Source organism: Fusarium oxysporum, chromosome 4, assembly GCF_000149955.1.
Source record: "Fusarium oxysporum f. sp. lycopersici 4287 chromosome 4, whole genome shotgun sequence".
In the NCBI taxonomy this organism is placed as follows: Eukaryota; Fungi; Ascomycota; class Sordariomycetes; order Hypocreales; family Nectriaceae; genus Fusarium; species Fusarium oxysporum.
Genome location: NC_030989.1, coordinates 1,877,698 through 1,904,529, shown reverse-complemented (window position 1 = coordinate 1,904,529; position 26,832 = coordinate 1,877,698). Strand labels below are relative to the sequence as shown.

At 49.7% G+C, this 26,832-nt stretch overlaps 8 protein-coding genes across 16 annotated transcripts; 6 read left to right on the top strand and 2 right to left on the bottom strand.

Annotated features, from left to right (window-relative positions):
- The first annotated feature begins 430 nt into the window (after window positions 1-430).
- FOXG_08041 (uncharacterized protein) lies at window positions 431-4,086 on the top strand. Its single transcript, XM_018386769.1, has 8 exons — window positions 431-991; window positions 1,051-1,254; window positions 1,304-1,386; window positions 1,451-1,630; window positions 1,682-1,774; window positions 1,827-1,983; window positions 2,034-2,278; window positions 2,334-4,086. Exons 1-8 carry the CDS (start codon window positions 850-852, stop codon window positions 3,822-3,824), a joined length of 2,595 nt encoding a protein of 864 aa, XP_018243960.1. The 5' UTR covers window positions 431-849; the 3' UTR covers window positions 3,825-4,086.
- Window positions 4,087-4,141: 55 nt separating this feature from the next.
- FOXG_08040 (60S ribosomal protein L3) lies at window positions 4,142-6,338 on the top strand. Of its 4 annotated transcripts, XM_018386765.1 has the most exons (5): window positions 4,142-4,431; window positions 4,496-4,581; window positions 4,675-4,831; window positions 4,884-5,557; window positions 5,607-6,338. In XM_018386765.1, the coding sequence occupies exons 1-5, from the start codon at window positions 4,426-4,428 to the stop codon at window positions 5,857-5,859; spliced, it is 1,176 nt and encodes a 391-aa protein (XP_018243956.1). In that variant the 5' UTR covers window positions 4,142-4,425; the 3' UTR covers window positions 5,860-6,338. The 4 variants fall into 4 exon arrangements, with proteins under 4 accessions (XP_018243956.1, XP_018243959.1, XP_018243957.1 ...); XM_018386768.1 differs by having other exon boundaries at window positions 4,675-5,557; XM_018386766.1 differs by having other exon boundaries at window positions 4,496-4,831.
- Window positions 6,339-6,650: 312 nt separating this feature from the next.
- On the top strand, window positions 6,651-7,166 carry FOXG_19561 (uncharacterized protein; the record flags this gene model as incomplete). Its single annotated transcript, XM_018399799.1, has 1 exon — window positions 6,651-7,166. The coding sequence occupies one exon, from the start codon at window positions 6,651-6,653 to the stop codon at window positions 7,164-7,166; it is 516 nt and encodes a 171-aa protein (XP_018243955.1).
- Window positions 7,167-7,378: 212 nt separating this feature from the next.
- On the top strand, window positions 7,379-8,375 carry FOXG_08039 (uncharacterized protein). The gene is made up of 2 exons (XM_018386764.1): window positions 7,379-7,813; window positions 7,864-8,375. The coding sequence occupies exons 1-2, from the start codon at window positions 7,447-7,449 to the stop codon at window positions 8,106-8,108; spliced, it is 612 nt and encodes a 203-aa protein (XP_018243954.1). The 5' UTR covers window positions 7,379-7,446; the 3' UTR covers window positions 8,109-8,375.
- An 887-nt stretch (window positions 8,376-9,262) lies between these two features.
- FOXG_08038 (uncharacterized protein) lies at window positions 9,263-12,469 on the bottom strand. Its single transcript, XM_018386763.1, has 2 exons — window positions 12,070-12,469; window positions 9,263-12,011 (listed from the first exon to the last, which is right to left on the bottom strand). The coding sequence occupies exon 2, from the start codon at window positions 10,915-10,917 to the stop codon at window positions 9,526-9,528; it is 1,392 nt and encodes a 463-aa protein (XP_018243953.1). The 5' UTR covers window positions 10,918-12,011; window positions 12,070-12,469; the 3' UTR covers window positions 9,263-9,525.
- A 258-nt stretch (window positions 12,470-12,727) lies between these two features.
- FOXG_08037 (DNA polymerase iota subunit) lies at window positions 12,728-15,579 on the top strand. Of its 4 annotated transcripts, XM_018386760.1 has the most exons (4): window positions 12,728-13,105; window positions 13,170-13,467; window positions 13,532-15,107; window positions 15,269-15,434. In XM_018386760.1, the coding sequence occupies exons 1-3, from the start codon at window positions 13,046-13,048 to the stop codon at window positions 14,869-14,871; spliced, it is 1,698 nt and encodes a 565-aa protein (XP_018243950.1). In that variant the 5' UTR covers window positions 12,728-13,045; the 3' UTR covers window positions 14,872-15,107; window positions 15,269-15,434. The 4 variants fall into 4 exon arrangements, with proteins under 4 accessions (XP_018243950.1, XP_018243952.1, XP_018243949.1 ...); XM_018386762.1 differs by having other exon boundaries at window positions 13,552-15,579; XM_018386759.1 differs by having other exon boundaries at window positions 13,532-15,579.
- A 997-nt stretch (window positions 15,580-16,576) lies between these two features.
- On the top strand, window positions 16,577-18,811 carry FOXG_08036 (uncharacterized protein; the record flags this gene model as incomplete). Its single annotated transcript, XM_018386758.1, has 3 exons — window positions 16,577-17,156; window positions 17,237-18,067; window positions 18,116-18,811. 3 exons carry the CDS (start codon window positions 16,577-16,579, stop codon window positions 18,658-18,660), a joined length of 1,956 nt encoding a protein of 651 aa, XP_018243948.1. The 3' UTR covers window positions 18,661-18,811.
- Window positions 18,811-23,933, bottom strand: FOXG_08035 (uncharacterized protein). Of its 3 annotated transcripts, XM_018386756.1 has the most exons (4): window positions 23,831-23,882; window positions 22,363-23,761; window positions 19,944-22,280; window positions 18,811-19,880 (listed from the first exon to the last, which is right to left on the bottom strand). In XM_018386756.1, exons 2-4 carry the CDS (start codon window positions 23,051-23,053, stop codon window positions 19,432-19,434), a joined length of 3,477 nt encoding a protein of 1,158 aa, XP_018243946.1. In that variant the 5' UTR covers window positions 23,054-23,761; window positions 23,831-23,882; the 3' UTR covers window positions 18,811-19,431. The 3 variants fall into 3 exon arrangements, with proteins under 3 accessions (XP_018243946.1, XP_018243945.1, XP_018243947.1); XM_018386755.1 differs by having other exon boundaries at window positions 22,363-23,933; XM_018386757.1 differs by having other exon boundaries at window positions 19,944-23,761.
- Window positions 23,934-26,832: the final 2,899 nt, after the last annotated feature.

The following is a 26,832-nucleotide window of genomic DNA, read 5'->3' as shown; positions in this document are numbered from 1 at the left end:
ACCGGTATCAGGTCCAGTACGTACTTTACTTTAGGTGGTAAGTGCCTGTAAACCGCCGCCACCGGGCAGTAGGCTGTAGGGACGTAGGGGACTAGAGAGTGAAAGCTACCTAACCATGTAGGCTAAACCAGAGTAGGTTGGCGCTGTAGGGAGGGTGTGATTTGCCGGGTACAGCATCGGAAACTGAGGTGAGGTGAAAGGTGTGTGGTGTGTGGATTGTATGTAAGCTAACCTAACCTAACCTAACATAAACGTGAGTGAGCCTCGAGCCTCGAGAGCGCGTGCGTTGAGTTGGATGGAGTCCCAGTAGTGTGAGTGGGTTCATATCCCCCATCCCACTCCACGCCACCGTGCGCTTAAATTGCCCGCTGGTCGTGGGTTAGGTGAGTTTGGGAACGGGTTTGCTCAGGTCCTTTCTCCCCATCCTGTACTCCTCACTTTCTTCTTCTGCAACGCATTCCATGCCCGCGAAAGGCCTCATCCGTCGCGCCTTGGATTGCCCTGTATCTTATCTCTCTCATCATCCCGCTCTCTTCTATTCCCACTTGGGCTGCCATTGACCCTTGATTTCCCTGCGTATTGTTTTCGCAGCGCTTCAGCCTTAGCCGCGGCTCTGCGTCGACATTTTGTTCAATCAACTTCGCCCTTGTTACTCGTCGGGTAGGGGGCCACTATCATCAACCCATCACGAACCCTTGAGCAGGAGCAGCTTTCTGAATCACGACCGCGACTCTCCTCTCTCTCAACCCTCGTGGTATTAATTCGACTTCGCGTCTGTCGCACATCAGCTGTCAAGTCCGACCCCTGCTTTACTATAGCAACTCCATCACCAGTTTCAGTGCCGACCTAATGGCGAACCATCACGCGTCGCCGACCATGATGCAAATGCAACAGCATCAGGGCCAGGTGCCCCCGCCCCCTCCGCCGCCGCCTCAGTTTGCGCCATCACATCAGATCGCGGCCATGAATGAGGCTGTTTGGTTGCAAATAGGTTAGTGGTTGTCGCGTCGCGTTCGCAAGACAAGACGACATAGGCTGACGTATGTATAGGGAGCTATGCGGAGGTTTTGCGCAATCCAGATGAAGCCATGCACGCTTACGAGCGCGCTCTTCAGGCCAACCCCAACTCAACCCAGGCCATGAACGCAATTGGCCTCCTCTACAAGACCCGCGAAGCTTTCGAGAAGGCGCTTGAGTTCTTCCGCGCCATCGTTCAGCTTGAACCCAACAACGGCGAAGCTTGGGGAAACTTGGGTATGTTTGTTGCTATGACGCGACAACACGACGCTGACCAATTACTCAGGGCACTGTTATTTAATGACAGAAAATCTGCAAAAGGCCTACGATGCATACCAACAGGCGTTGGTTAACTTGAGAGACCCTAAGGTGAGTGATTGCACACGAGGCGGAATATTCGCATTGCTCGCAATATGCTGACAAGACAACGCAGGATCCTATGTTGTGGTATGGTATTGGTATACTGTACGATCGATATGGCAGCTACGATTACGCCGAAGAAGCGTTCTCTCAAGTTATGAACATACAGCCTGATTTCGAGAAAGCAAATGAGATCTACTTCCGACTCGGTATAATATACAAACAACAGAACAAGTGGGTTCAGAGTCTTGAGGTACGTTCTGGTCTTGTGCCCACTTTTGATGCGCGTAGCTAACCTTTGCAGTGTTTCAAATACATTGTCAATTCTCCTCCCGGTCCCTTGACCCAGGAAGACATTTGGTTCCAGATTGGTCATGTCCATGAGCAGCAGAAGGATGTAAGTGTCTTGTCATAGCAGCAAACATAGCGACATGCCTAATTTGATACAGTTCGATAGCGCCAAGGCCGCCTACCAACGTGTCCTGGACCATTCACCCAACCATGCTAAGGTTCTTCAGCAGCTTGGTTGGCTGCATCACCAGCAGAGCAACACGTATGAGAGCCAAGATAGAGCCATCCAATATTTAGAGAAGTCGGTCGGCGCAGGTACGTTCTGAACGCAAAACAATTTAATACCTATTCTAACATGCGAGTAGACAATCAGGATGCCCAGAGTTGGTATCTCTTGGGCCGATGCTATATGTCGCAGCAGAAGTACCCAAAGGCTTATGAGGCTTACCAACAAGCTGTTTATAGAGATGGAAAGAACCCAACTTTCTGGTGCTCCATCGGTGTGCTTTACTATCAAATCAACCAGTACAGAGACGCACTTGACGCTTATTCTCGCGCTATCAGGCTGAATCCTTATATTTCAGAAGTTTGGTATGATCTGGGAACTTTGGTATGTTGTATCGGTCAACCCTTTTCTCCTTGGTCGTATATTGACAACTTCATAGTACGAAAGCTGCAACAACCAAATTACGGATGCTCTAGATGCTTACCAGCGTGCTGCTGAGCTTGACCCCAACAACCCCCATATCAAGGCGAGACTTCAGCTCCTTCGCTCTGGTGGTACCAATGGGGGACCTCCCCCTGCTCCTCAGCCTGCAGATGTTCACCCGCAAGCTTACCAGGCGGCTGGCCCTGTTGGACCACAATGGGGAGGATCAACTCAACAGCCGCCTGCTGCCGGTCCTCCACCACCCCCTCAAGGTCCAGGAGAGAACTGGGCGGGCAGACTGTCTAACATCAACCCTCCACCACAACCCCCCAATCCCTATGAAGCCCGAGGCGAGCCTTTCCGTGGAGGACCTGCGCCACCTCTGCGACAACCTAGCCCTCAGCAAGAGCAGTTGCGCCAGCCCTATAACGATCCCAACCGAGGCGGCCCTCGCCGTGGTCAAACACCCCCTCCTCCCGGCCACCAATACTCTCAACCACCGCACGCTCCTCCACAATCCCAGCCTTCTGCTCCTGCTTCTGAGCGACGAGTCGCAAATCCTAATTGGGGTGGAGCAACACCGTCAGCATCAGCACCCCCACCCAGCAACATTAACGGCCCCAACGGTCCTAACGGCATGGCTCCCTTTCGACCTACTAACAGCCCTCGACCTGATGGCCGCCCTGTTCATGACAACCGCATGCCTTCACCAAAATCCGCATACCCTCAGCACCAGGCCCCTCCTCTGTATCCTCAACATCCTGAGATGGCTGCTCAGGGAACTGAGAATGGACCATCTGGACCATCTGGACCGCCAGGACCTCCTCCTCCACCTGCGGTGGCGGAGGCTGCCATGCAGAGAATGGATGAGCGACCACCTTCAGTCGGCCCCAAGCGCATGCGAGAGTGGGAAGAAGAATCTGCTGCCAAAAAGCAAGCCAGTGAGGAAAACCGAGTTCGACTCGATGACATGCGTCATCGAAGACCGTCTACTCCTCCTCGTGATAACTATCGTCGTAACTCTTCCGAAATTCGACGGGCTGAGGATACTCGTCGACCTGATGAACCGCGCCGCGAGGAACCTCGCAGACCCGAATCAGCCCCTCGCCATGCCACTGAGAGCTATCATCCCTCAGAAGCAGCCCACCACCCCCCGAGCCACGCCTCTGGTCCAAGCCACTTACCACCAATGCAGCAGCCACCTACTCCGATGTCTGGCGTTGTTCACGAGAAGCCACCAGTATCTGCTACACCCAAAGAAGATCGTCCCCCAAGTCTGGAACATGCTCCGCCTCCTCCTCGCGCAGCGCCCCCTGCCGAGCCTGAAAGGGCAGCAAGAAAGATGGACGTTGATGAGGACTACGATGACAGTGGGGAAGACGAGAAGAAAGCGACTATTGTCACAAATGGCTCTGGTCCCGGCTCGGCAGCTGGAGATGCCAAGACATCCACTCCCGCGAATGCTGGTGTAAACGGAGTTTCTGGTACCGTCACAAAAGTTGAATGAATGATAATTTGACAGCTGCTTGTTATTTATGAGTTGAAGACATCTCTTATCTGTGCCGATTAGTCTGCCTTTTTGTATACCACTATTATCTGGGGCGTGGTTTCTTTTGTTTGGACGGGGAGGCTCAAGACAGAAATTCAAAACCGGGGGTTATGGTCCTTCTTGGCTACGATTTCACCGGCGAACAAGATTATTATGCACATTAATTTCCTTACTCTGATCAATAAAACTCAGTTGTATCTACGGTACTTAACAAACCGTGTTCATTCAGTGACGACGTTAGGCTGCGGACATTTCACGCTACCCCTACATGGACACGCTAGACCACTTTCAGAAATGATTTTGTAACGAGCGAGGTCACGTGGGGGGCTGGAGGGCTCCTTCTCGGTGTTGGAATTTAGCCCTCAAAAAATGCTCACTTCTTTCGGTGTCGGCTCGGTGAAGGATGAAGGTGGGGTTCTGGCGGTGCACGGGCCACCCCACGAATTTCGAGCAGTTCGCTTAAAATTTCGCCCACATTTTATTTCTTTATCTCTTCTTTTCTCAGGCTTTGACAACTCAGGTTCATACTAACCCCCTCAAACCACACAGCCCGCCCAAGATGAGTGTGAGTTAAGATCTCGACGACCAAAGCAATTGCTTCAGCTTGAGAAAACTGACAATATGTGCAGCACCGAAAGTATGAGGCTCCCCGCCACGGCTCCCTGGCTTATCTGCCCAGGAAGCGCGCTGCTCGTCACCGTGGAAAGGTCAAGTCGTGAGTATTTTCTGCTGCACCAACAAGAAGAAAAATCTTTTGGGGATCTCTCCCAGCAGAGGAAGACATTGGCTAATGCATTGGGACAAATAGCTTCCCTAAGGATGACCCCAAGAAGCCTGTCCACCTGACAGCCGCTATGGGTTACAAGGCTGGTATGACCACCATCGTTCGTGACCTCGACCGACCTGGCGCCAAGGCCAACAAGAAGGAGATTGTTGAGGCGGTTACTATCGTCGATACCCCACCTGTACGAACAATGCAGCCCGCTTGGCTATGTGCCTATGGCTAACATCTTTTAGATGATCGTTGTTGGTCTTGTGGGATACATCGAGACTCCCCGAGGCCTGCGATCCCTCACCACCGTTTGGGCCGAGCATCTGAGCGACGAGCTTAAGCGCCGATTCTACAAGAACTGGTACAAGAGCAAGAAGAAGGCTTTCACCAAGTACGCCAAGAAGCACTCCGAGAACAACGGTGCCTCCATCACCCGCGAGCTCGAGCGCATCAAGAAGTACTGCACCGTCGTCCGTGTCCTCGCCCACACTCAGATCCGAAAGACCCCTCTCAAGCAGAAGAAGGCCCACCTTATGGAGATCCAGGTCAACGGTGGTTCCATCGCCGACAAGGTCTCTTTCGGTCAGGAGCTCTTCGAGAAGCCCGTTGATATCTCCAGCATCTTCGAGCAGGATGAGATGATTGACGTCGTTGCCGTCACCAAGGGTCACGGATTCGAAGGTGTCACCGCCCGTTGGGGCACCAAGAAGCTTCCTCGCAAGACCCATAAGGGTCTCCGAAAGGTTGCTTGTATCGGTGCTTGGCATCCTTCCCACGTCCAGTGGACTGTTGCCCGTGCTGGTCAGAGGGGTTACCATCACCGAACCTCCGTCAACCACAAGATCTACCGCATTGGTAAGGGCGATGCTGACGACAACGCCGCCACTGAGATCGATGTCACCAAGAAGACCATCACTCCGTATGTTACCCAGTCTTGGTATCGGCTGACAATTGCTAACACTTCATAGTCTCGGTGGTTTCGTTCGCTATGGTGAGGTCAACAACGACTTCGTCATGGTCAAGGGTTCCATCCCTGGTACCAAGAAGCGAGTCATGACTCTCCGAAAGACCATGTTCCCCCAGACCTCCCGAAGAGCCCTCGAGAAGGTCAGCCTCAAGTGGATCGACACCTCGTCCGAGTTTGGACACGGTGCTTTCCAGACCCCTGCGGAGAAGAAGCAGTACCAGGGTACCCTCAAGAAGGATCTTGCCTCCGCTTAGAGCGGCTGCTTGTTTTCTTTCTTATCTTGACCAATTCATTGCACCGGTGTCGAGGGTTGGTTCGTTACTACTGTGTACGCCTTGCGTTTGGGCTGGGTTAGGTTACAACTGGCGTGGAACGTAAAAAAAAGTCCAGCCAGAAGAGGGATGGCTTTCAAAAATTCTAACGAGATTCCCAATGTTAATATGACTGTACCCTCGTTCTCCGGTGAATATGTGTTTGACTGGTGTGTGTGTGTCGCCCTCTGTAGCTGTCCAAACGAAACCTTCGTGTAGAGACATGCAGATAGGTACCTACCTTATGTTGTCGTATCACTAAATTTGCTTTTTTACACGCATTCACCTCCTCTCAATCATCCGTCTCGAGCTGCACTGATTCTTCATTGGTCAATTGACTTTTATTTCAAGATCTCAAGATGCCAATCTAGCAGTACATAAAGTGAGGCTAAAGACCCGCAGGCAAGATATCACGATAAGAGTGATATTCATAATAATATAAGGAAGGCATCCTACACTATGCCAAAAAATACACAATAACATTAAGTCTCAGTAGATCACATAGTTGTTGCCTTGACCTTGGTTATAATTTAGACGCGCTTTATTATACTGCTTCATGTCAAGATGTATGTTTCTAGGTTTACGCTTGCATTGTGTGCAAAGTTTATTGTTCCATGGTGAAGCTCCCACTTGTGATTCGCGTATACTCGACCTTGACCTTGCGCAGTGAATACCTACTAGTTGTAGACGGGAATTATTCTTTGTTTGCTCATCAGTCTGATTCATACGCAAACATGGGCAAAAAGAAGAGCAAAAACAATAGCACGGAAGCCGCCTCAAGAGCACCAGCAAATGCGCTCAATACGACCTCGACTATCGTAGCGGACCCCAAACTTGGCTACAGGATCCGAGTTCTTCTCCATGATTTCCTCAACGTTGCCAAAGATTCTCGTTCAGAGAAGCGCCTCAACTCTACAATCGACGAACACTATATCAGTGCTCCATATTTTGATGAGGGACAAGCTGCGATGGTCAAAGCAGCGATTATAGATGTTGACCTTGTCAAGCATGCTGAAGCTGCCGATACTGAAGATATCGATCGACATTTGGTCTCACAACAAGGAATGAGTTTCGAAACCGCAGTTCGAACACTTCTGGGTAGTTTCCTCGACAAACGACGTGCTAGTGGTGATGCTCGACCGTGCGGACCTCATCACTTGGCGCCTTTGTATGCCAAGTTCTTCGGTATTGATTTGGAAGAACTCAAGGAGGATAAGTTCCTAGGTCGTCTGAGGAGGGCCGGCATCTAAATCAAAGTGGTATAAGTGCACTGCACTCTTAATAGAATGACCTAAATACTGACTACCTAGGTACTAGGTATCTACCTTGCCTGGGTACTAGGTAATTTTAGGATCGGACCCAACAGGTCTCTCGACATGTGCTAAGTGATGGTGCTGAACCATGGCTTGTGATTGGTCGATCTACCCCTGCTGTGAATCCCATACCTGACGTCACCCCACTCCCCAAACTTGCATCTGCATGTTGCGTTACAGCTTTCGACTTAACGCCTGAGCTGAGATCTCTCTCCCAATGACACTTCGAACTCCTTTCAGACGCCTTGCCAACCTGAATCTTGGCTCTCTTCTTACTCGAAACCAACCCGTCCTCCCGCGAACAACTACCTCTCGACACAACACAAGACTACTCAGCAACACCAGATCCCTCAACATGTCAAACGACGACGATTACATGGCTTTCCTGAACAAGGCCAACCAAGACACCGGCGCTGGTGCCGCAACTCAAGAAAAGGCTACCTTCAAGACAAAGGACCAGGGCGCTCAAGTCCCCAAACCCATCAGTGACGTGTGCAAGAACGCCGTATACACATCCGACGCAGACGAGCCCTTCCAAGAGGTTTCTCTCAAGTGGGAGGGCAAGAATGGTCTCCCCAGCGAGAGTAAGAAGTACACTCCTACCGATGAAGATGATAAACTGACATGTTGTTAGCCGAATTCGCCAAACTCATCAACCACTCCTCCCCCGACTCGGCAGACATCAGGATCCTTGATCCTCTCAACTGGGACTCTCACGGCAAATACACCGACGTCATCGAGGCTGTTCGAGAAGCCTCGCAGGGTAACGATGTTCGTGTATATCAAGTGTCGAGAGACGCTACGAGGACCGAGTATTGGGTTGTTTCGCACGCTGACGGCAAGCTGATTGGTGCTAAGGCACTCTCTGTTGAGAGCTGAGCGCGTACCGGTGGACATGTAATGATATTTTGAGCGTTTGCTACGAGAAATTTATGAATTAGCGTAACGAGTACGTCTGAATCTGCTGTATTTGTTGACTCGTGTCAGACTTCCCGTGTGTAAAGGCATGGATTGAGCACAACTGATCCAATAGCGTGAGAATTCGGCTTAACACTTTGATACCATGGCGCTTTTGTTGAGATATAGGTCTCAACGGCCTCTAGCATCACATACCTTTTCGTATTTTAACAGCTTCCAAGATTTCTGACCACTTTGGTTGGCTAGTCTATCCATAATGAGATATACAAATTGGCAGTCACCGATACACAAGCCTTTGGGCGCCAGAAGACTCGAGACCATACATCAAGGTGAGAAAATAAACTGGTCAAAGAGCAAACTAAGCTCATCATAAACTACACTAGGATATCCTGGTACTATCTAAGCCTTTTCATCACTTAGGACTCTAGTCTGAAGTTTTCTGCAACCACTGGACAAGGTTAACATATATGACAAACTTGACCTGCTGGTACCACTGCCTTAACCACCACCGCCAGAACCCAGTTGTGGGCAAAGCTAGTGACTGACATATACTTCCGATCCTATTTCTTGGTTGTTACTGCCTACCTTATGTAAAAAGCTATATTGTAATAGTACTTGCTGAGGCTTTCCCACTGATCAAAAACCGAAGCCAGGGGTAGAGATTGTGTCAAATGTCCACGCAGATACGATTGTGCACCATACAGGTGTTACTGGATATACGGCACCATTGATCCAAATTCCCAACAATATCCATAAAAGTATCAACAGTGTAACCTATATGAGCAGACTGAAGTCTTAATAAACCTAAACAACAAGGTTACTTCCAGCCGGAGCAACTCAAGTTTCTACTCAAGATCAAAGGACTTTAATGATATGTTCCACGGCGACCTTGTTAATCAGCTCGATTTGAAGTGCTAGATCATGGTTCTAATTATTGCCAAGATCATTTGTTGTGATAGAAACCACCAATATCTCGATTTGGAGCCACCCTAGAGTGAAGTCCTTGGGTCTCTTGCACTGCATCAACACATTCCGTGACGTGGACCAACATGATAGTGTGTTAGGGCTATATGGCAATGGAAACGCACGAGGTATGGAGCTGAGCTAAGAGATAATATCATGGCAGCCACGGTCGTCAAGACGAAAACTTCGTCGCCGATACCAGATACAAATAACTTCAACAGAGCGGCAAATATTCATTTCATGTTCATTTAATGTATTCATTTCTCATAGATGCCCACTGTCGAGCTCGGTATCTTCATATGCCGATTCCTCCTTAGAATTACAGTGACAGAACTCCCGTTAATCAAATGCCCCAAGACCGCCGGTAATGCAAGAAACCCAATAATGAAACATCCATGTCTTTCCTGGAACCTATTCAATCGGTACGTAGCATATCTGGCGGCACCGGGGAATCCCTCTTTAAACCAGGACTGGAACCAAGTCTACTGAGAGTATTTTCTGGTAGCATGGGTATGACTTGGCTCTCCTCATCTTGGCGCGCGATTGGAGTCTTGATATCCAAGTCCATCTCACCAGTCATGTGCTGAGGCCCTTCTGGTACTGTAAGACAGCTGCTCGTGTCAGACATTTCGACGTCGTTATTCTCTTTCAAGATGCCGTTCAAGCTCTCAAAGTTATCCGTGTTTGGTGTCGGTGCCGTGAGAAAGGTGATGAGGGGTGCCTTAATCGCCGTCACAGGTGTCTTGATTTCTTCAACGTCTTTGGCTTTGGCAGCCTCAGCTCTCAGAGCAGCAATGGACCCTCCAATGTTCTCGTCATCACCGTCATCCTCTTGGCCAATTGTCCATACCCACCGACGCTTCTTCTCCTTTTTCTTGCGCTTTGAGATGCCCTTTGGCCCTGACGGGGAAAGGGGAGTACCTGATGCGGCCAGTCCTGTCATGCGGCGACGCATATCCTCAAAAGGTCCAGGCGTCTGTCCTCCATCTTGGATCTCGTTTGGTGTGAATGCCAAGGCTAGATCGATGGCACTCTGGGGCTGAGGGAGCACGCATGGAGGGGAGTGTGGCGAAGCCTCCTCAACGAGGAGGTCAATGTGAGATTTCGTGTACTTGTTCGTCACAATTTCCTGAGTGAGGGGGTTATTGTAGCACACTCTTCGATTTGCTCTATCTTGAAGCCGCCGTGACTGTCGCCGTGGAGACGGAGGAGGAATGGCCGTGGGTGGGGGAAGAGGCGAGTTGCGTAAAATACTGTGAAGTGATCGAGGATGTGTGTAAGGGGCCTGCAGGGTCAACTCAGCAAGAGTTTGTGGGCGAGCCAGAGCACGCTTCTCGGGTTGTAAGCTATCATTCCTGGCTGGGGCCGCGGATATATCAGCAGGGGAAAAGCTAAAGGCCTTGGTAGTGTTTGAATCTATTGGACCAGCAGACAGAGGAGGCGTGGCCGTCATTGTGCTCGGGTAGTTGATTTCCAGTCCTGGATGTGGTGAAGGAGCTGTGTCGGATGAAGGAGTCTCAGGGTATGAAGCGACATAAGGCGTAACAACTCTGTGTTTCGGGTCCTGTCGTTCCACTGGAGTTGTCAAACTGAAAGCCTGGAAAGTATTGATGGCAGTAATGGGCTCATACTGAGATGGGGTTGCCCTTTCGATTGTGGTAACGTAGACATTGGACAACGTGTTAAAGGCAGTTGGATCCTTTGGGTCCACTGCATAACTTCTCGATGACCTGGTGGCCGGACTACATGCTGTCTTGATCTGAAGTGAAAGTCGGGGCTTCTTGGGCGGAGCTTGAGAAGATGCCATGATGCTAGATGTAGTTGTAGTTGTAGTTGATAGGTAGATCAAGAAGGCTGCTATGCCGGAGTACACAAGAGATGAGCTGCCGGATTGCCTTCGTTGAGTTGCAGGTGACTGTGTCTATCAACCAACAGACAAGCAACCAACGTCCAACAGGCCTAGGCGGAGACGCTGTTACCGAAAGGCCGGAACCGACAGGGATTATAAAAACGTTGCAATGTCAAAAACGCAGAAACAACGCGAACAAACAGCGAGAAACGAGGACATTGCGTCTATATAGGATGATAGACAGTGAGACATGCGTCTCACTGGATCTTGGGTGGGCGGGGAGACATAACCAGGGCTTTCATCTGCTCTTTGACCCAGTCCTGACACCCAAACAAGCGCCACTAGGCATGCATGCAGTGTGATAAGCCTTCCATGACCTAGACGCGGAAATATCGGGGGGTTCAGAAGGATTCAGCCCTGGGAGACTCTGACCTGCCAAAAGCGTAGCAAGTTGACGAGGATGTCATTGGCGGGTGCTGTGGTTGGTTCGCCAGAGCAACTTGGTGGGAAGCGTTAGAGGCGCAAGCGCCGAAGTTGAATGTATGATCCTAGTGAGCTTCAATCATGTCCAATCACGCGGCTAACAAGTCGGCTCTTTCACTCGCGCTGGCGTCTATGCAAGAGGGTTTCCAATATCCCCTCCCTTAGACGACATGGCGCCTTGGCGTGGAGGAGTTAAGAAGAGAATGACTGGTCATTTGCGTTATCGTCATGTTTTTGAGAACTTCTTTTGCATGTATAATCAAAGACGATCCTTCCCAAGTGTCTAAGGAGTTTTCGAAAAGTCGGTATGATCCTTCGACGAGAACAAATACCCAACTGCGGCGGGGTGATGCTCAGCCATGTTCTAAGCCATGATTTTGACAAGCCTTGCCCCTGTTTTCAAAGCTTCGGCCATCTTTGTTGAAATTGCACTTGTTTAGTTAGGGCTGACACAAAAGCGCTGACAGTCTTCAAACAAACAATAACGATGCGATGAGAAGAATGATGATTGACAACAACCAAAGTCCAGAAACGATTAACAAGTGCGGTAAATGCAAGTCTTTCAAAGCCTAGAGTTGACGCCATTAGCTGGGCCAGACAACCTTCTTTTGCAAATCGAGTATATACCTGGGCGGCTACAGCGCAACTGTGGATGGCTGAAACTGCGTAGTAGTGTACGTCCGGACAAGGATCAAAGCGGGGGACTAGAGTCAGACTCGCTTGAGTTGAGAAGGATCGGAAACAGCTGAAGAAGTGGCTGGATCGTACGGACAAGATGCTGATTTCTCCTGCGAGATTGTGACTGTTTATCCAACCGAGCATCGAGTCTACCCGCTCGTCAAAAGCAGGGATGAGGTGTTGGTGTTTGCAGTACTCCTGAGAATGACCGACATAGGTAGCTTCCAGAATGTCACATAATGGGTACCGCATCCGTAATTCTTATAACGTCATCCTTTGGAAATTGATTTCTACCGCTTCATTGGAACGAATGAAGCAGAGGTATTAGCTTATTCGCTGCGGACACGAACATGACGGTATCATGTGTCGGGAGCGAGAGTAGCCTGAAGCAAAATTATAGACATCGCGTCTATTTCTGCACCAGATCAGATTCGAAAAACAAGACCTGTTTTGTTCTTCGGGCGATTAAATCCAAGGTGATTCATTTCATCAAGAAAACCAATCGTTGTTTGCTGATACAGGTAACTTGATGATGCAGGGCGTGGTGTAAGTCACACTCCATAGAAATGGAGGTGCGGACGCATCGACGCCTCAGGCACGGACAGACCCAGCGCCCAGGCATACCTTAGTACCTAGGTAGAAGGCAACACCACTAACTTGCAGGCACACCATGAATGAGCATCCGAACTGATGGTGCGTTCCCAGAATTTCATGCCCAGAATTGATTTCATGTGCAGACTCTTCCATTGCACGCAGTTTCATTATTTGAATTCACAAGATCGCGGATTCAAACCGATTCTTTGAACAAGGCCTGAATATTGAGTTGCATTTCACTCTCGACAACTTCCATCCGTTCGCTCGCACATGAAACTTGAGCCCATGTTCCCAAATCCTTCGCCCATCAGGTTGGCAGCCATAATCAAGGATGGAGCCGCCGAGGAAGAAGAGACCTAAAAGGAATGACGCTCGAATTATCTTGCAATTCGTGCGTTCCAGCCACCAAGCTCCAATCATCACCTTGGTCGTTGCTAACTGGCTGGACTGTATAGGACTACGACTGTTTCTATGCACAGGTCTTTGAAAACAAGGACGCAAAGCTCAAGAAATTGCCATTGGGCGTCAAGCAAAAGAATTGTCTAGCGACCTGCAACTACAACGCTCGGGCTCGCGGTCTCACAAAGCTTATGTCCGTCTCTGAAGCGAAAAGATTGTGCCCAGAGCTTGTCCTCGTCGACGGCGAGGACCTTACGCCATTCCGTGATATGAGCAAGACCCTATTCAACTTCTTTAAAACCTTTTCGTGGAATCACAAAGTTGAACGTCTGGGATTTGATGAGGTGTTCATGGGTATGTTGTCATCTCGCAACCTAAACAAATTATAGCGTTGGCTAAGACCACAATGTTCTCGCAGACGTGACTGATATCATTGAGTACAACCTATCCTGCCTCAACCGAGCATCCTTGGAAGAGTCTTTCTTTTGCCTTTCCAAAAGCAATCCTGAACGAGGATTTCACTGCGATGTGACGAGCATTGCCGGATGTGTTGAAGGCCTAGCCATTTCCACCCCTGACCTAAACAACCCAGCCTATATGCGCCTCATGTTGGGATCACATTTTGCCCAGTTCCTACGACAACAGGTGGAAGAAAAATATGGGTTTACATCCACTTGTGGGATCTCAACTAACAAGATGCTCAGCAAACTCGTCGGCAGCAAGAATAAGCCTAGAAACCAAACAACACTAATGGCTATTACCGAAGACGAGGTGATCGCCTTCGTAGACACCCACAAATTGCGAAGAATTCCCGGGCTAGGGTTTAAAACTGTTCAGGTACTGGGTACTCAGGCTGGTGCTGACATGAGTAAAGGTGTATCCGAGATCCCAGAGTTGAGTGACAATCCTGTGACAGTTGCCGATGTGCGCCTCCACCCTGACATCTCGCCCGGAGCAATAGAAAAGCTACTTACAGGGCCCGGATCAGAGAAAGGGGTAGGTGTACGAATCTGGAGCTTGCTACATGGAGTCGATCCAACTGAGGTTAAGGAAGCCAGCGATGTGCCAACCCAGATTAGTATCGAAGATACCTATAAGGGCTTAGATACTCTGGCACACATAACAGAAGAGCTACACAAGCTATCATGCTCACTCATTCGAAGAATGAGGACAGACCTTCTCGTACCTGACGATGGGGCAGACACTCCAGGGGCACAAAAATGGATTGCCCGACCAAAGACATTGCGATTAGCGCTCAGGACATGGGCGTATCTGCACTCAGCGCAAGGTCAGAATTACAGTCGCGTCTCTCGATCTGGGTCCTTACCGCATTTTATCTTTGATTCCAAAGATGACATAGCTCATATTGCGGAACGGCTTGTTAGTGAAGCTCTGTTACCACTGCTCCGGCGTCTGTCCCCGGAAAAGGGACAGCGATGGAATCTACAGATGCTCAATATCTGCGTGGCAAACATGGTTGTTGGTGCAGCGGATGACAAGACGGGAGCAGGCAGGGACATATCTGTCATGTTTAAACGTCAAGACGAAGTGCTGAAGCCCTTTCAAGTGATGCAAGACAAGCATGTTGCACAGAGTGAGGAAATTACACAAACGGTGCCAGAAGGCGACGGTGAAGACGAAGAAGACAATGACTGGGACATGGGTGACAATGCATTATGTCCTCTTTGTGGTCATTATATTCCTTTGTTCGCTGTGTCGGCGCATCAGAGATATCATGAAATGGAAGGGTCTGAATAGGTATGCAGTGTGCCGTGTGCTTTGACCATGATCTTTCCCAGGCACAAGTATAGTCTGTTCTTTGCTTCTTTGCTTCTTTGCTTCTATGCTTTCCCCACTCGTACTATTAAAGCTTTGAAAGGCGCCAAAAGGAAATAGATGTGATATTCTTACACAAAGTTTCCAGTTGCAGCGCATCGATTTTGCAGCTATCACGCGGCCTGCCTCATGCTCACCGATGGCTCGACCGAAATACGGTAACACAACCCTCTGATTTGTACATCGATTAGCCACGATACACCGGACAGTGAAGCCGAAGGGCTTTGCGTCACACTAGTGGCTCGATTGTTTTGAGATGCTCGATTGAATGACAATGTGGCGGGTATACTTGATCATTATAATATTGACCTGGAGCCAGGTTCAAAACGTCCACTTTTATATATATCCGCACTCTTAGTTCGGCGAATGCTAGGGTCGATCATGTCTCTCACTAAGACATCTTCTTATCGATTAACAGCCCAATAGGTTCTGAACAACCTCCGTCCGGGTTGCGAGTAACACAACGTTGCGGAGTTGCAGCCCCCTTCATACAGAGGTCAAAGTATCTTTTGTTGTGCGGTGATAGTATTGATGAAAAGTTTGTTGGAAAGACTCAGGATAGAATGAATTATTATAATAGAAGATGACAGTAATAATCAAAGTGTAAAAGATGTCGAGTTTCACTGACCTGACCAGAAAGATGCAGCTGCATGAGGCACGTAACGAAGTGAAGCGATCCGGGTCCATACCTTTCTGTCTACCAATGCATACACTTATAGGTACTAGAGAAGCAGGTGCACGCAGTGAGCCGAATGACCCCATACACATCGTACATTGTGACACTGCTGTACCCGCGTTTGCCCCCCCGTCTGAGGGAGTTGGGTACCTAGGCGAGCTTTTTGAGGCAATGGTGGTATATAGATATGGAGTGGTTAATCGAACTGGCACTGGCAGCGGCCGGTAACATTCGGCTGCCAGCTGGCGACACTGTCAAAGCCTCTGGTGAAGCATCATCCTGAAGGTGCACCGCATTCACTCCTGCCTTCCCTGACTTTGTCACCTCGTCGCCTCCCTTCCCGCTTTCCTCTATATTTTACTTCCTTTCATAGGTAACTCCTTCCATTCACTTCTTCCTCGCTGTAACCGCGTTGTAAACATACAAAGCAAGAAATCTACTGCGGAAACCACGCGACTGTATCCGTATCTTCCCTTGCGCTTGGCATGTTGCCTCCTCTTCTTCTTTGTATCTGTCTTCTATTCTCATCCGACCATTCTCTGTTTGTAACTTCGCTTTAGTCGTTACCACCGACTACTTCTGGTGCTGTTGTTCGCTCGGCTTTGCTATACCAACTGCATCGAGCCGGCCACCTGTTTACGACTTCTGTTTGACTGACTATACGCTTTCCATGATTGAGATGCCCAGCGCGAGACACATTTCGGTCTAAGAAGAAACCAAACCCCAGGTATTTGTTGTGTTGGTGTCGTCTGCGCCTTTCACTGATACCACAGCTTGACGCAACTTGATCATTCCTCATCGCTCAAAGCACTCATACTATTACGATCCTTACCTCTACAAAAGAAAAGTTAAGAAGACTGTTTGAGATCGACACCGGGCAGGATCGTCAGAGATCTGTCTTGCCCAAGCAGATCAGTCCTCTAGCTTTCCAGGATTCCAAACACCGAAATCATGGCTCGAGGTGGACGAGGAAGTCCAGTCCCTCGCCGGCCAGTTGACCTGACCGGTATTGTCTCTATTGCTGAGAAAAACGACTTGACCACTCTTATCACCGCCATCACAGAGAAGCTTCACAACGACATCAGCGTCATATTTGATTCTCCTCCTGTCAAATCTACTCTGGGAGACTTGGGCGATATCGGCCATCATCACTGGCTGGCTTTGTCACTCAAGACGAATGGAAAGGAGAATGTGAAACCTCGAGCTCCTTCTATGTGCAAACCTGTAGCAGCGGTGTCACAGAAGAGCGCTAATACAAGCCAGTCTCCAGATAAGGACAACTCGGAGAACATCATGCCTCAGCTGAGGGAGCTTAAGAAAGAGGCTCTTATCTTCTTCCGAAAGTGGCAGTCAATCTTTCTGCAGCGTCTTCGCGATATAAGTGTCATGGAACCAAATGGTTCTCAATCTAACAGTCGTGGCCGTGGACGTGGAACTGCACGAGCTGCACGAGGTGGACGCGTGGCTCGTGGTGGGAGAGGGGGTGGTCGTGGAGATATTGGAGGCATTGAAAGCCTAACACTGGCAACTGGTAGGTTCACACAAGTTCCTTGACGTGTTGTCTTTCTCTGTTGAAGGCATATAAGTGTTTTCAAAGCTAATATTAACCAGGTACTCCCCGCACCCCTTCAAATCACGTTGATCGCGAACTATCTCGCCGTTTCCCCCCTATTCCGACTTCCCTCTGGGCTTTGCCACTCGATAAGCGCAAGCTATTGCTGCACATTTCACTTTTGATTCTTATCTCGCTTCAGGAGTATACTGCATATGCTCGTATGACTCTTCTGAACCTGACCTCATCCCTGAACCTCCCCTTGAAGGTGCTTCATGAGGAAGAGAAGCGCATCGCGGAGGGTTTCAGTCAACTTGCAGTTGACGCAGCCATTGAGCAAGCAACTGAACCGAATCAAGATGAGAATAAGCCTGTCCTAAAATCAAAGGCACGAATTGCTGCTATGACTAGTCCCTTCCGACTTGGAACACAGCTTATTGCTGTAGGTATCGGAACTCCCCATGGTGGGCTCGGACTACGACTTCCAAACGCTGCTGGTCTCCTGGGACCTATGGCAGATAACGGCCCTTCTACTGGCTCCATGCTTGGGATCTATATGGCAAGACCCACTGAGAAAATGATTGAGTCATTCTCCCGAGAGATCCAGGACTTTGGCCTTGTTCCTACCCGCGGAGGTCTTCAAAGGGATTATGTTGATGCAAAAGCTATCCCAGCCAGCTGCCGACGATTACGCTTGGTGATTGCTATGAATGGTTGGGTAGCAGACAAGGACAACCTCATTGGGCCTTGGAAGATTCTTGGAGATAATGGGGAGGTTTATGTTCTGCGATGGGAAATGAACGTACTCACCAACATAGGTACTGCACTTGAGACGGTTGTAAAAAGTTCAGCCTGGGCCGTTGCCAAGAAAGCTATATCTTCGCAAACAAGTACGTTGAAATTTCTTATGATTAGTGAGAAACACTAACATAAAATAGTTTTCAAAAGCCTTATCGAAGCCACCTGGCCAACCGAGCTCATGAAAGTGAGCAAGATCATTGATAACCCCTGGAGCATGGGCATGGTCCGCGCTGAGAAAGCCGGTGCGGTGCTGGCCGACGCTGTAATGCGCAGCAAGATTCAAGGAGACCGTCCTGTATCCCTTATTGGGTTCAGCTTGGCAGCCCGAGCTATCTATGTTTGTCTGATGATTCTTGCTGAGAGGCGTCAGTTCGGCCTCATCGATTCCGTCGTCTTGATGGGCACACCCGCTCCCTCAGAGAGCCGGGTTTGGTTGACCCTCAAGAGTGTTGTGTCTGGTCGGCTAATCAACGTCTTTTCAGAAAGCGACTATCTTTTAGGATTTTTGTATCGTACCTCCAACATTCACTTCGGCGTGGCAGGCCTGCAACGAATCCAGGGAGCAGATGGTGTCGAAAACCACGACGTTAGCAATCTTGTGAACGGACATTTGCGTTATTCCACCCTGGTTGGAAAGATCCTCAAGGATATTCACTGGGAGGACCTGGACCTGAACGCCTAGAAAGCGGAGAAGCTGCGCAGGACCACTTAGAACGAGAAAAGTGTCGGCATCATATTAGTCAGGACTGGACAGGATGAGAGTATCTTTGCTAGTGGAACACCAACAAGATTGCAGAAGCAAGGTTTATATGTAAGATTACACCAAAGTGCACTTTAGATTCACATTCCCATAGGGGCAGGGTGGTCATTAAAGATATTCTTTCTTTGTATGAATCTCATAGCCTCTAACTCCCCCAATTCCAAAGCCTTGACATAGTGCAGCACTCCTGTCCCGCCCCTTATGCTGATGTGTATGCTAACGACAACTACCATGCATATGTACGTCTGTATGCTCTAGTTGAGAAATGGTGAACCCAAGCATCCAGCCATATTGAGCAAATCGGGGATCCAATATTTTGTCTATTATAGACGAGATGCAATGCCCTCTATTCCCTCCTTTCACTCCACCTCCTTCTCATTTGGAAATGTGCGTGCTTATGCAGTAACATCTGACAGTTCCACCCTTGAAGGCCTTGACTTCTCCATGCTCTATTCGTCTAGAACTTCTTGGTACTCGAGTCGTATATCTTTTCTCTTCCCCACCATCACCACCTAGATTATTACAAAACGTGGTATCGTACACAATAGACCCTCCTCATTTTGCTTTTCTGGCTTGTAATTGAACATCTTCTTGCTTGCCCAAGGCGAGGATGATTTGTGTTTTGTAGTCATTGCACAGTTACAGTCATGAGAAGCCTCTCATGTAAGTAATTGGCCCCTCGATATTTCATCCTCACGTCGGAGGGGTTGTGCCAAGCATACTAGGAACTTGCTTTCGAATGAGCCCGCGAGCACCTCGCCCTTCTACACGAGGCATGCCTTGAATAGAACGAGGCTCACGCATTAGAGATCTATCGAGACGTGCAGGCGTTCTCGTCACGACTGTTCGATACTCCCCTGGAAAGTTTCCTTTGGGTAACGGCACTGATGCAGTCCGCCAGATATGATCGGACGTGTCACCGAGCCAAGCAGGGATCTTGCTGTTGGAGCTGCCTCGAGGAGGGGCATAGCCACCATAAGTAGAGGCGCCATGAGATGCACGGATGGTGGAAAGGCGGGAAAGACCCGTCGATAACCCGGAACGGCCTCGGGCCTTCTTAGCCATGATGATCTCGTCAAATACACGAATCGAGGCGTTATTGGCTGGCTGCATCTCTCGGTCGTGGATAAACTCATTGAAGCCTTTTGAGTTCAGAGTTAGTATTAAGACCGTTCAAACGTTAAAGAGGTGTGGCCTAAACTTACACTGTGTTTCCCGCATCATAGTAGCATAGTCGTGCTGATCATGCGGAAGACTTTTGATAAAACCATCCATATCAAAGGCATACAGCTGGCCGTTTGCTTTTTGCTGCTTTGAAGGTCGTCCAAGGTACTTGCGGTACGTATACAAGAGACTTGCAAGGCAGCGAACAAAGGCTGCTCGGATTCGATCAGGATGAAATGCCTCCGGGCAGACAAGCGAAGCATGGCCGAGACATCTGCCGTGGGAGAAGATCTTGCAGCCTGTGCACTTGTAAATGCCATCTCCCTCGGCATGGTCATTGCAAATATTGCAGATCGATGTGTTGTCCTTGGGGATCCAGTTGAAGCAATGACCCTCGACCCAAACTGTTGTCTCTGTGTTTCGGACAGGCTGGATCTGCATACTGGGCATGATAGTTGATGCCGCAAGCGTTGACTGTGCGTAGGTTGAAGGTGCATATCCATTTCCATATCCACCACCACCACTACCACTACCAACAACGGAGTTCTGAGAGTCCACCGAGATAGCTGAAATTGACAGGTTTGCTTGATGACCGTTGAGGAAGGGGAGGTTTGGCTTGTGATATGGCGGGTGCTTATCGACGCCAAAGGACGAGCTGCGTCGCATCTTTTCTTCGCCAAAATGTCCAGAGCGCTTCTCTCGAAGAGTCGCCGCCAAAGCAAAGCCAGAGTCGCTTCGAGAAACTGGCGTGGAGGGCATTGGCGGGAAGTTTATCGAAACAGGGGATACAGACGACTGAGGACTGGTTTTACCAGACTTGCTTGTGCTGGGTCTGTCCGATTTGCCGTTGTCCACCTTGGCCGAAGCGAAAGCATTGAACAGTGGTGGCAGGACCTCATTTGGCGGGTCTGGCTCGCCAAATCCCGATGAGCTCTGGGACACCCATTTGCCTAGGGTGCTCTTGGGCGTCGCGGATCTGAAAAGCGCGGCATTCTCAGTGGAGAAGGCGTCATAGGGGAATGATTCCATGGCATAAGGAGGTGGTCCAGTTGTGACTCCATATCGCAGTTTGTGGGGCGCCGCGACCTGCAGAAGAGACATGAGTTTCCTTCGGGCCTGACGAGGAAGTCGAACGGGTTGTGATGTAGCATCAATAGTATCCTTGTCCAAGTCAACGAGCACATAATCGTCCTCGGGGAGTTCAATTCTATCGTAACGTCGCTCAATGCCGACGATATATGGGCAAGGCGCTTCGAGAGCCGACAGAAGTCGCGCAGGGAGGACGGGAATGAAAATACTTGACCATTTCAGGGGGTATAGCAGGTTTGCTAGTGCATGACAGGCGAGGTGCAACATGCTGGTGTGAGAGGAGAGGAAGATGATTCGGGACTCGGCCATAGCATACTCGAACAGAGCGACAATGTTCTCAAGTGACAAGCAACGGAAGAGGGCATAGAGATCGATGGATCGCGAACCAGGGATCTCATTGTCTGCCTCCTTCCGAGCATAAAGTCGCAATTCGCGCACTCCTAGTTCAACCTGAGTCTTGGATCCTAGGGGATTGAATGCCTCGGTGCATAGGTTTACGACATATCGCTCAAGAGGTTGCCAGCGTCCCACGCTGGGTGAGCTTGGGGGAATTCTTAGGACACCCCCATCTGTCATGGGGGTAACGATAGCCTTAAGCCACTCTTTCCAGAAGGACATATTGGCTGCGTCTCGGCCCAAGATACCATATGCGCGAGGCGTCCAGAGTCCGCTCTCGCCAGCAGTGAGACCCTCGATCTTAGACGCGGCTCCATGTCTCAGGGGCCTAAGCATGTCCGTCATGAGGGTGATCTTTTCTTCCACAGTGCTAATTTCATCTTCGAGCCTCTCACGTGCTGGAGAGCCTGACGGGATTGTAGGGAGTTTTGCAAGGAGTTGTGAAAGATGGGTGCGTTCACCAGCCAAGCGAACTCCCAAGCTAGCTGCCAGCTCTCGCTCTTCTTCAGACATGTGACTTTGGCGCCATTGCTCGCACTTCTTTTCCACTTCCTCTGCCACCTCGGCATTGAGAGCAGTCCAGATGATAATAGTTATGCCGTATAGCTTGGAGTTATCGTCCGAGGTCATAGTAAACCCATGCCATGTAGATCGAGGTCGGTCATCGGACGAAACAATCTGAATGTCGTTGGGAAAAGCAAACATGGGCACATAGTCAGGAAATTTCCCACGTCGAGCAATCTCATCTGTAGCCTCCTGAGGAGGATATCGGTCAAGAAGGACCGGTTCAAAGCGTCGTTTGAGAGGATGCATATCGGGGTCGGTGTTAAGGGGTTCGGGGGGAGGGATTACGGAGTTGTAATTGCTGAGTCGTCTCGTGGTTCGGATCGAGGCTATCATTATAAGTTAGCAAATGTCCCTGTATTCGCCTGACAGTTTGATAAGATCAAACCCCAGAGCATGACGAAAACAAACCTGCGCGACTGGTGCTGATCCTGTTGCTGGGTTGCTTGCGCACACTGTTCATATCCCTAAAGCTCATCTTGCGGCGGATGCTACCCTTAATGCTCCTGAGAGGACTCAGTCTACCGCTGTCGCTTTCCTCTGCCTTGATCCTCTCTGCCCGAGGATTCACCATTGGTGCACGAGCTTGCACTTTTGCGCCCGCACTGAATGACAGGTCCTCGAGAAATACCTCTCTCTCAGCGGCAAATTTGACCAGAGCCTTATCAAAGTCGAAGTCGCCCATCAGCATGGAGCCCTCACCAAGGATGCCGCTGGGGCCGGCATTTTGGCCATTGGTACTGCTGTGGCCATTACCATTACCATTGGTATTGCCAAAATTAGGGGGGTTTATAGCACGAATGGTGGCGCTGCTGCGGTTGCTTTTGGTATTGCCGTCTGTCTCGTCGAGAGTATGTATGGAGAAACGGTCGGTGAGAGATATCCGAGAGAGACGGTTGGCGGAGCCCTGGCGTGAGTGCCGTGCTTTTGCTTTTGGTTGGTCGCCGTTTGTATCTTCATCCTCAGACTCGCCATCCTCGACAATGGTAGACTCGACGGGAACAACAACGGGGGCGGGCTGGGAGTTGGGATCGTGGTAGGACACCGACTCTACGCCGGCGATCCAGAAATAATCGGCGAGAGGGGTCGATGAGTTCTCCATGACATGTCAATCGTAGAGTTTGGGCCACAAACGGGCGAAACAGAAGCGAATGGGGGGTCGTAGGCAAAAGCAATCGAGTCAGTTGCCAGTGTATTCTGCTTGACTTGCTGTGGTTTTGATCTGAAGAGGTGGGCGATCGACGAGACAAAATCAGGTCGGGTTGCTGGGGTTTCACTTAGGTCATGAACGACAGGACCAGTACCAGGGCTTTTTTATCAGGCGAGTACGAAGACAGCGATAACGGTAAGTTCAGCTGTGGGCGACTCACGACCAAGCGAAGACCGTTGCTTTTCGAGGCCGAATCTGGACGAACAATAGGCTCGGAACGTGGTAAGTACAGATGATGCGCTTGAGGAGACGCAGCAATGCTGTATGTGTAGCGATGAGCCAGTCGCCCAGAGCCGCTCCTGGTTGTACGTAACGGGAGCCAAGAGTTAGTTTAAAGTGGATGGACGAGCCAGCTAAAAATCTAACGGAGGGGATGAAGGAGATGCAAGAACTCCAGAAAGCCACCGAGCCCAAATGTTCAAGAAGGAAGTGAAAGAGTAGAAAGGAAAAAGGCCGTGATAAAGAGAGTAGAAGGATGAGATGAGAAAATGGCACAATCCAGGAGAAAGAACGAGGATTCAGTGTCGATCTGTGCTCATACAGCAACTTTTGGGTACCGTATTGGGTTATCTAACGAGGAACGTGGATGAAGTACAGGTACTTGTGAACGTTAGTATCGGATACCTCGTTTTCCAGCCCAAAGACAGCAATGGAGCATAGAACGCTGACCAGACCAGGGGTGTCGATGCAAGCTAAGAACCTGGAGGAGGCTCCTTTTAGTGAGTGACTGACTGACGATGAGCGATTGATGAATTTAGGGTCCAGGTCCCAAATCTTTCTATCCACGAAAAAGTTGGAGAAGAACGTGCTGCAGCTTCCTTTGGTGGGCGCCTGTCCAGGGGTTTCCCGGGATGGCTGTCTAGTTAGGTACGTTAGCTCTCGTAGGGGCTGCCACACAGTCCGTACGCCTAAAGCCGTGGGGTTGCAGTGTCGGGTGGTAGGGGACCTCTTTCTTAGGGGACCGGCCACTGAGAAGTGCGCCTGATATTCAACCGCTGGGAGCGTGACGACTTTCTACCATCCGTCCATTCCACTTAGTTGCTATTATGATACTCACCGCTGGCTTCAATTTGAACTGCAGACAATCACTACAAGGTTTCTACATATATACTCTGTGCAGCATAGTAGCATATCACACAAACCGGGGCTGGGACGACAAGGGTTATTACATACATGGCATTGTATGGATCATGCAGGTGAGTGAGTGAGCAACAAAATTCATCGCTGTTTAACAGACCATGTGCTTCCCTCAAGCTAGCAACGAATATCTATTATCCGACCTCTTATTAAGGCACTTCACGATCGCTCAAGTCAAATAACAAAATCTACCACACGCACTTCTGCTGCAAGGTACCTGACAGCTAGCTGCTGGCTGACTGGCTTTTGGTGTGCTAAGGAAATTGACCGATTCCGCAAGCAAGCAAGCCGTCGATCTTGAGGCGCACGCCGTCGCTTTTTCCAAGCGCTGCTATTCGATGGATGCACCCATCAACGGCTGGCCATCCACGTATCTAGATGCAGCACAATACATTCAGTGCAGGTACGTGGATTATATGCTGTGTTCAATTCGGCTTTCTCTCTTTCTCTTCCGGCAACCCTTCAGCCTCAGGGGTTTCAGGCGAGCGCCAGCGGATCCACGGGCCATAACAGATTTGTTCACTAATGTCTTCCCCCATCCATTGTGCTCTGTTCGAAGCCCGCACCAGGATTCGTCAAGTATGATTCGGATATGGATATGCGCTCTTCACCTCCACCGCTCGTTCAACTCTGTTTGCGGTACAGTGTACCTGTAAAGTCGCGCGTGTGGTATGTTCCACGATCATGCTGCAGGCCAGGAATCGCTAGTTAGTGTCAGGTCTTATCCCCTGACCTCCAGGAGGCAGGCTTCATGGGTGTCCCTCCCGTCCCCATAACAATACCCACTTAGTCGCCGTCTTTGCTCCATCAGCTAAGGATTGGGGTGCCACATTAGCTGGTGAGCCAACATCCCCCAAGTGATGGATGTTGGTTGGAGTGCTTATCGATCATGGGTTCAAGTCTGCCTTCTGGACATACAAAGGAAACAACAGTCCTCAACTTAAAAATAATCTTATCGCAAAGGTAACGGTCCCGACGGGGCGGCCACGCTGCGGTGGCAACACTGCATACGATATGAGGCGTCAACAATCTGTATGTATCTGTAGGCGTGCCTGCGTATGTTTGCGGGATACTGGATCCGTCTGCATCAACATGCTTCACCCAGCTGCATGCTTGATGCAGTGGACAGGTGGAAAACGGCACTCATCACCGATGGCGTCTGATGAGTTGTCCTATTCTGTGATCTCCCCCTTTGTGCCTGATATCAGTCAAACCGAACTTTCAGTGCAGCAACAGCCTGATGTGCTGTCGCTTTGAAATGATGGATGGCCTCTTAAGGGTGCCGTACAGATACCTACGTACATTACACTACCTATGTAGGTATGATCCTGAGCGGCACGAGTAACCCGGCGAAGAGCGTGAGACAAAGTCCTGTGTCGTACAGAACCGGGACACGGTCAGGGATGGTCTTGGTTCGAGTGTGAGTCTGTCTGGGCCGGTGTTCAGTCCCCATTGAAGTGCGAGATCCCCCATTTGTATCGCCCCGGCCAAAGTCAACCACGGGTTGCGTAACGGCTGTACAGGTGTTGGATAAAGTACTTTGTGCCTATTCTCTGGAGCACATCGTGATAAATTAATGAGCAATCGACGGGAGAAGGATGTGAAACCATGAAGCCCAAATAAGTGAGAAAAGAATAAAACCCCGATTGGTGTCTCAGCGTCTTGTCCTTAGTGTTTACCGACCACTGTCCCGTCCTCACCGTTTTCGTGGGGACAATGTGTGGAGGGTGTGTCGGAAACGCTACACATATCAAGATCGTGTTTGGCGGGGACTCAAGACGACTTTGATCTTTCTTTACTTTCCCTTGTTTGTCTGTGTCTGTGTTTGTGATTCATATCATTCAATTTCTGACCCGTCGCCTGACTACCTCTTCCAGATGTCATGAGGGGCATTGCTTTCATGGATTCTTTCATGATGCAGGGCAGGCGTTATAGGGCCACCTACGTCAGTTGTGTCTCCATCCGACTTAATCGGACCTTGACGCTATAATGGGTGGGTGTCGTTCAGAGACGGCGTCTCTGATAGTTAGCGTCTCTCCACAATCTTTACTGCAATGGGAGCTGAAAAACAATGCAAGAAGTAAACGGTACGTTTTTCGACCTGCTCTTGCTTTGATGGTACAACCCAACATAAGGTACGCAGATACTTACCTACTAGACCTAAGGTACCTAGAATACCAAGGCTTGCCCTGACATCGTTCCTCCCGATCAACGGTCGAGTTGTACAAGGGAGGCAGGTGAGACGCTGATGGTTGCCCGTCTCGAATCCCAAAATTGACAAAACCCTGTAGATCTTGTTGATGGAAATGGACGACTCTTGCCATTTACAGAATTTGACGCCGTCCTTGAGACAAGGTCATGATTGGACGAGACTCGAGCCTTGTTGAACGACGTGCTTCCTTATTAATGTTTCCAACTCCTGCTCAATTAAACACGAATCTCTCTTTCAACCCTCCTTTCTTCTTCCTTTTACATGACTATTGCGAGGCTCAAATTCAGTGATACTTCCCAATGACTATTTGATTCTGGGCCTA

What these genes read in the sequence shown, in the direction of transcription:
- FOXG_08038 (XM_018386763.1), bottom strand. Translation starts at nt 10,917, where the DNA reads ATGGCATCTTCTCAAGCTCCGCCCAAGAAGCCCCGACTTTCACTTCAG.
- FOXG_08040 (XM_018386765.1), top strand. An exon ending in CACCGTGGAAAGGTCAAGTC is followed by an intron (nt 4,582 to 4,674) that starts GTGAGTATTTTC and finishes TGGGACAAATAG; the next exon opens with CTTCCCTAAGGATGACCCCA. An exon ending in CTATCGTCGATACCCCACCT is followed by an intron (nt 4,832 to 4,883) that starts GTACGAACAATG and finishes AACATCTTTTAG; the next exon opens with ATGATCGTTGTTGGTCTTGT.
- FOXG_08037 (XM_018386759.1), top strand. Translation starts at nt 13,046, where the DNA reads ATGGAGCCGCCGAGGAAGAAGAGACCTAAAAGGAATGACGCTCGAATT. An exon ending in CTCGAATTATCTTGCAATTC is followed by an intron (nt 13,106 to 13,169) that starts GTGCGTTCCAGC and finishes TGGACTGTATAG; the next exon opens with GACTACGACTGTTTCTATGC. An exon ending in ATTTGATGAGGTGTTCATGG is followed by an intron (nt 13,468 to 13,531) that starts GTATGTTGTCAT and finishes ATGTTCTCGCAG; the next exon opens with ACGTGACTGATATCATTGAG.
- FOXG_08041 (XM_018386769.1), top strand. Translation starts at nt 850, where the DNA reads ATGGCGAACCATCACGCGTCGCCGACCATGATGCAAATGCAACAGCAT. An exon ending in TTAACTTGAGAGACCCTAAG is followed by an intron (nt 1,387 to 1,450) that starts GTGAGTGATTGC and finishes AAGACAACGCAG; the next exon opens with GATCCTATGTTGTGGTATGG. An exon ending in TCCATGAGCAGCAGAAGGAT is followed by an intron (nt 1,775 to 1,826) that starts GTAAGTGTCTTG and finishes AATTTGATACAG; the next exon opens with TTCGATAGCGCCAAGGCCGC.
- FOXG_08039 (XM_018386764.1), top strand. Translation starts at nt 7,447, where the DNA reads ATGACACTTCGAACTCCTTTCAGACGCCTTGCCAACCTGAATCTTGGC. An exon ending in GAATGGTCTCCCCAGCGAGA is followed by an intron (nt 7,814 to 7,863) that starts GTAAGAAGTACA and finishes ACATGTTGTTAG; the next exon opens with CCGAATTCGCCAAACTCATC.
- FOXG_08035 (XM_018386755.1), bottom strand. Translation starts at nt 23,053, where the DNA reads ATGGAGAACTCATCGACCCCTCTCGCCGATTATTTCTGGATCGCCGGC. An exon ending in GATCAGCACCAGTCGCGCAG is followed by an intron (nt 22,281 to 22,362) that starts GTTTGTTTTCGT and finishes TTATAATGATAG; the next exon opens with CCTCGATCCGAACCACGAGA. An exon ending in TATGATGCGGGAAACACAGT is followed by an intron (nt 19,881 to 19,943) that starts GTAAGTTTAGGC and finishes TGAACTCAAAAG; the next exon opens with GCTTCAATGAGTTTATCCAC.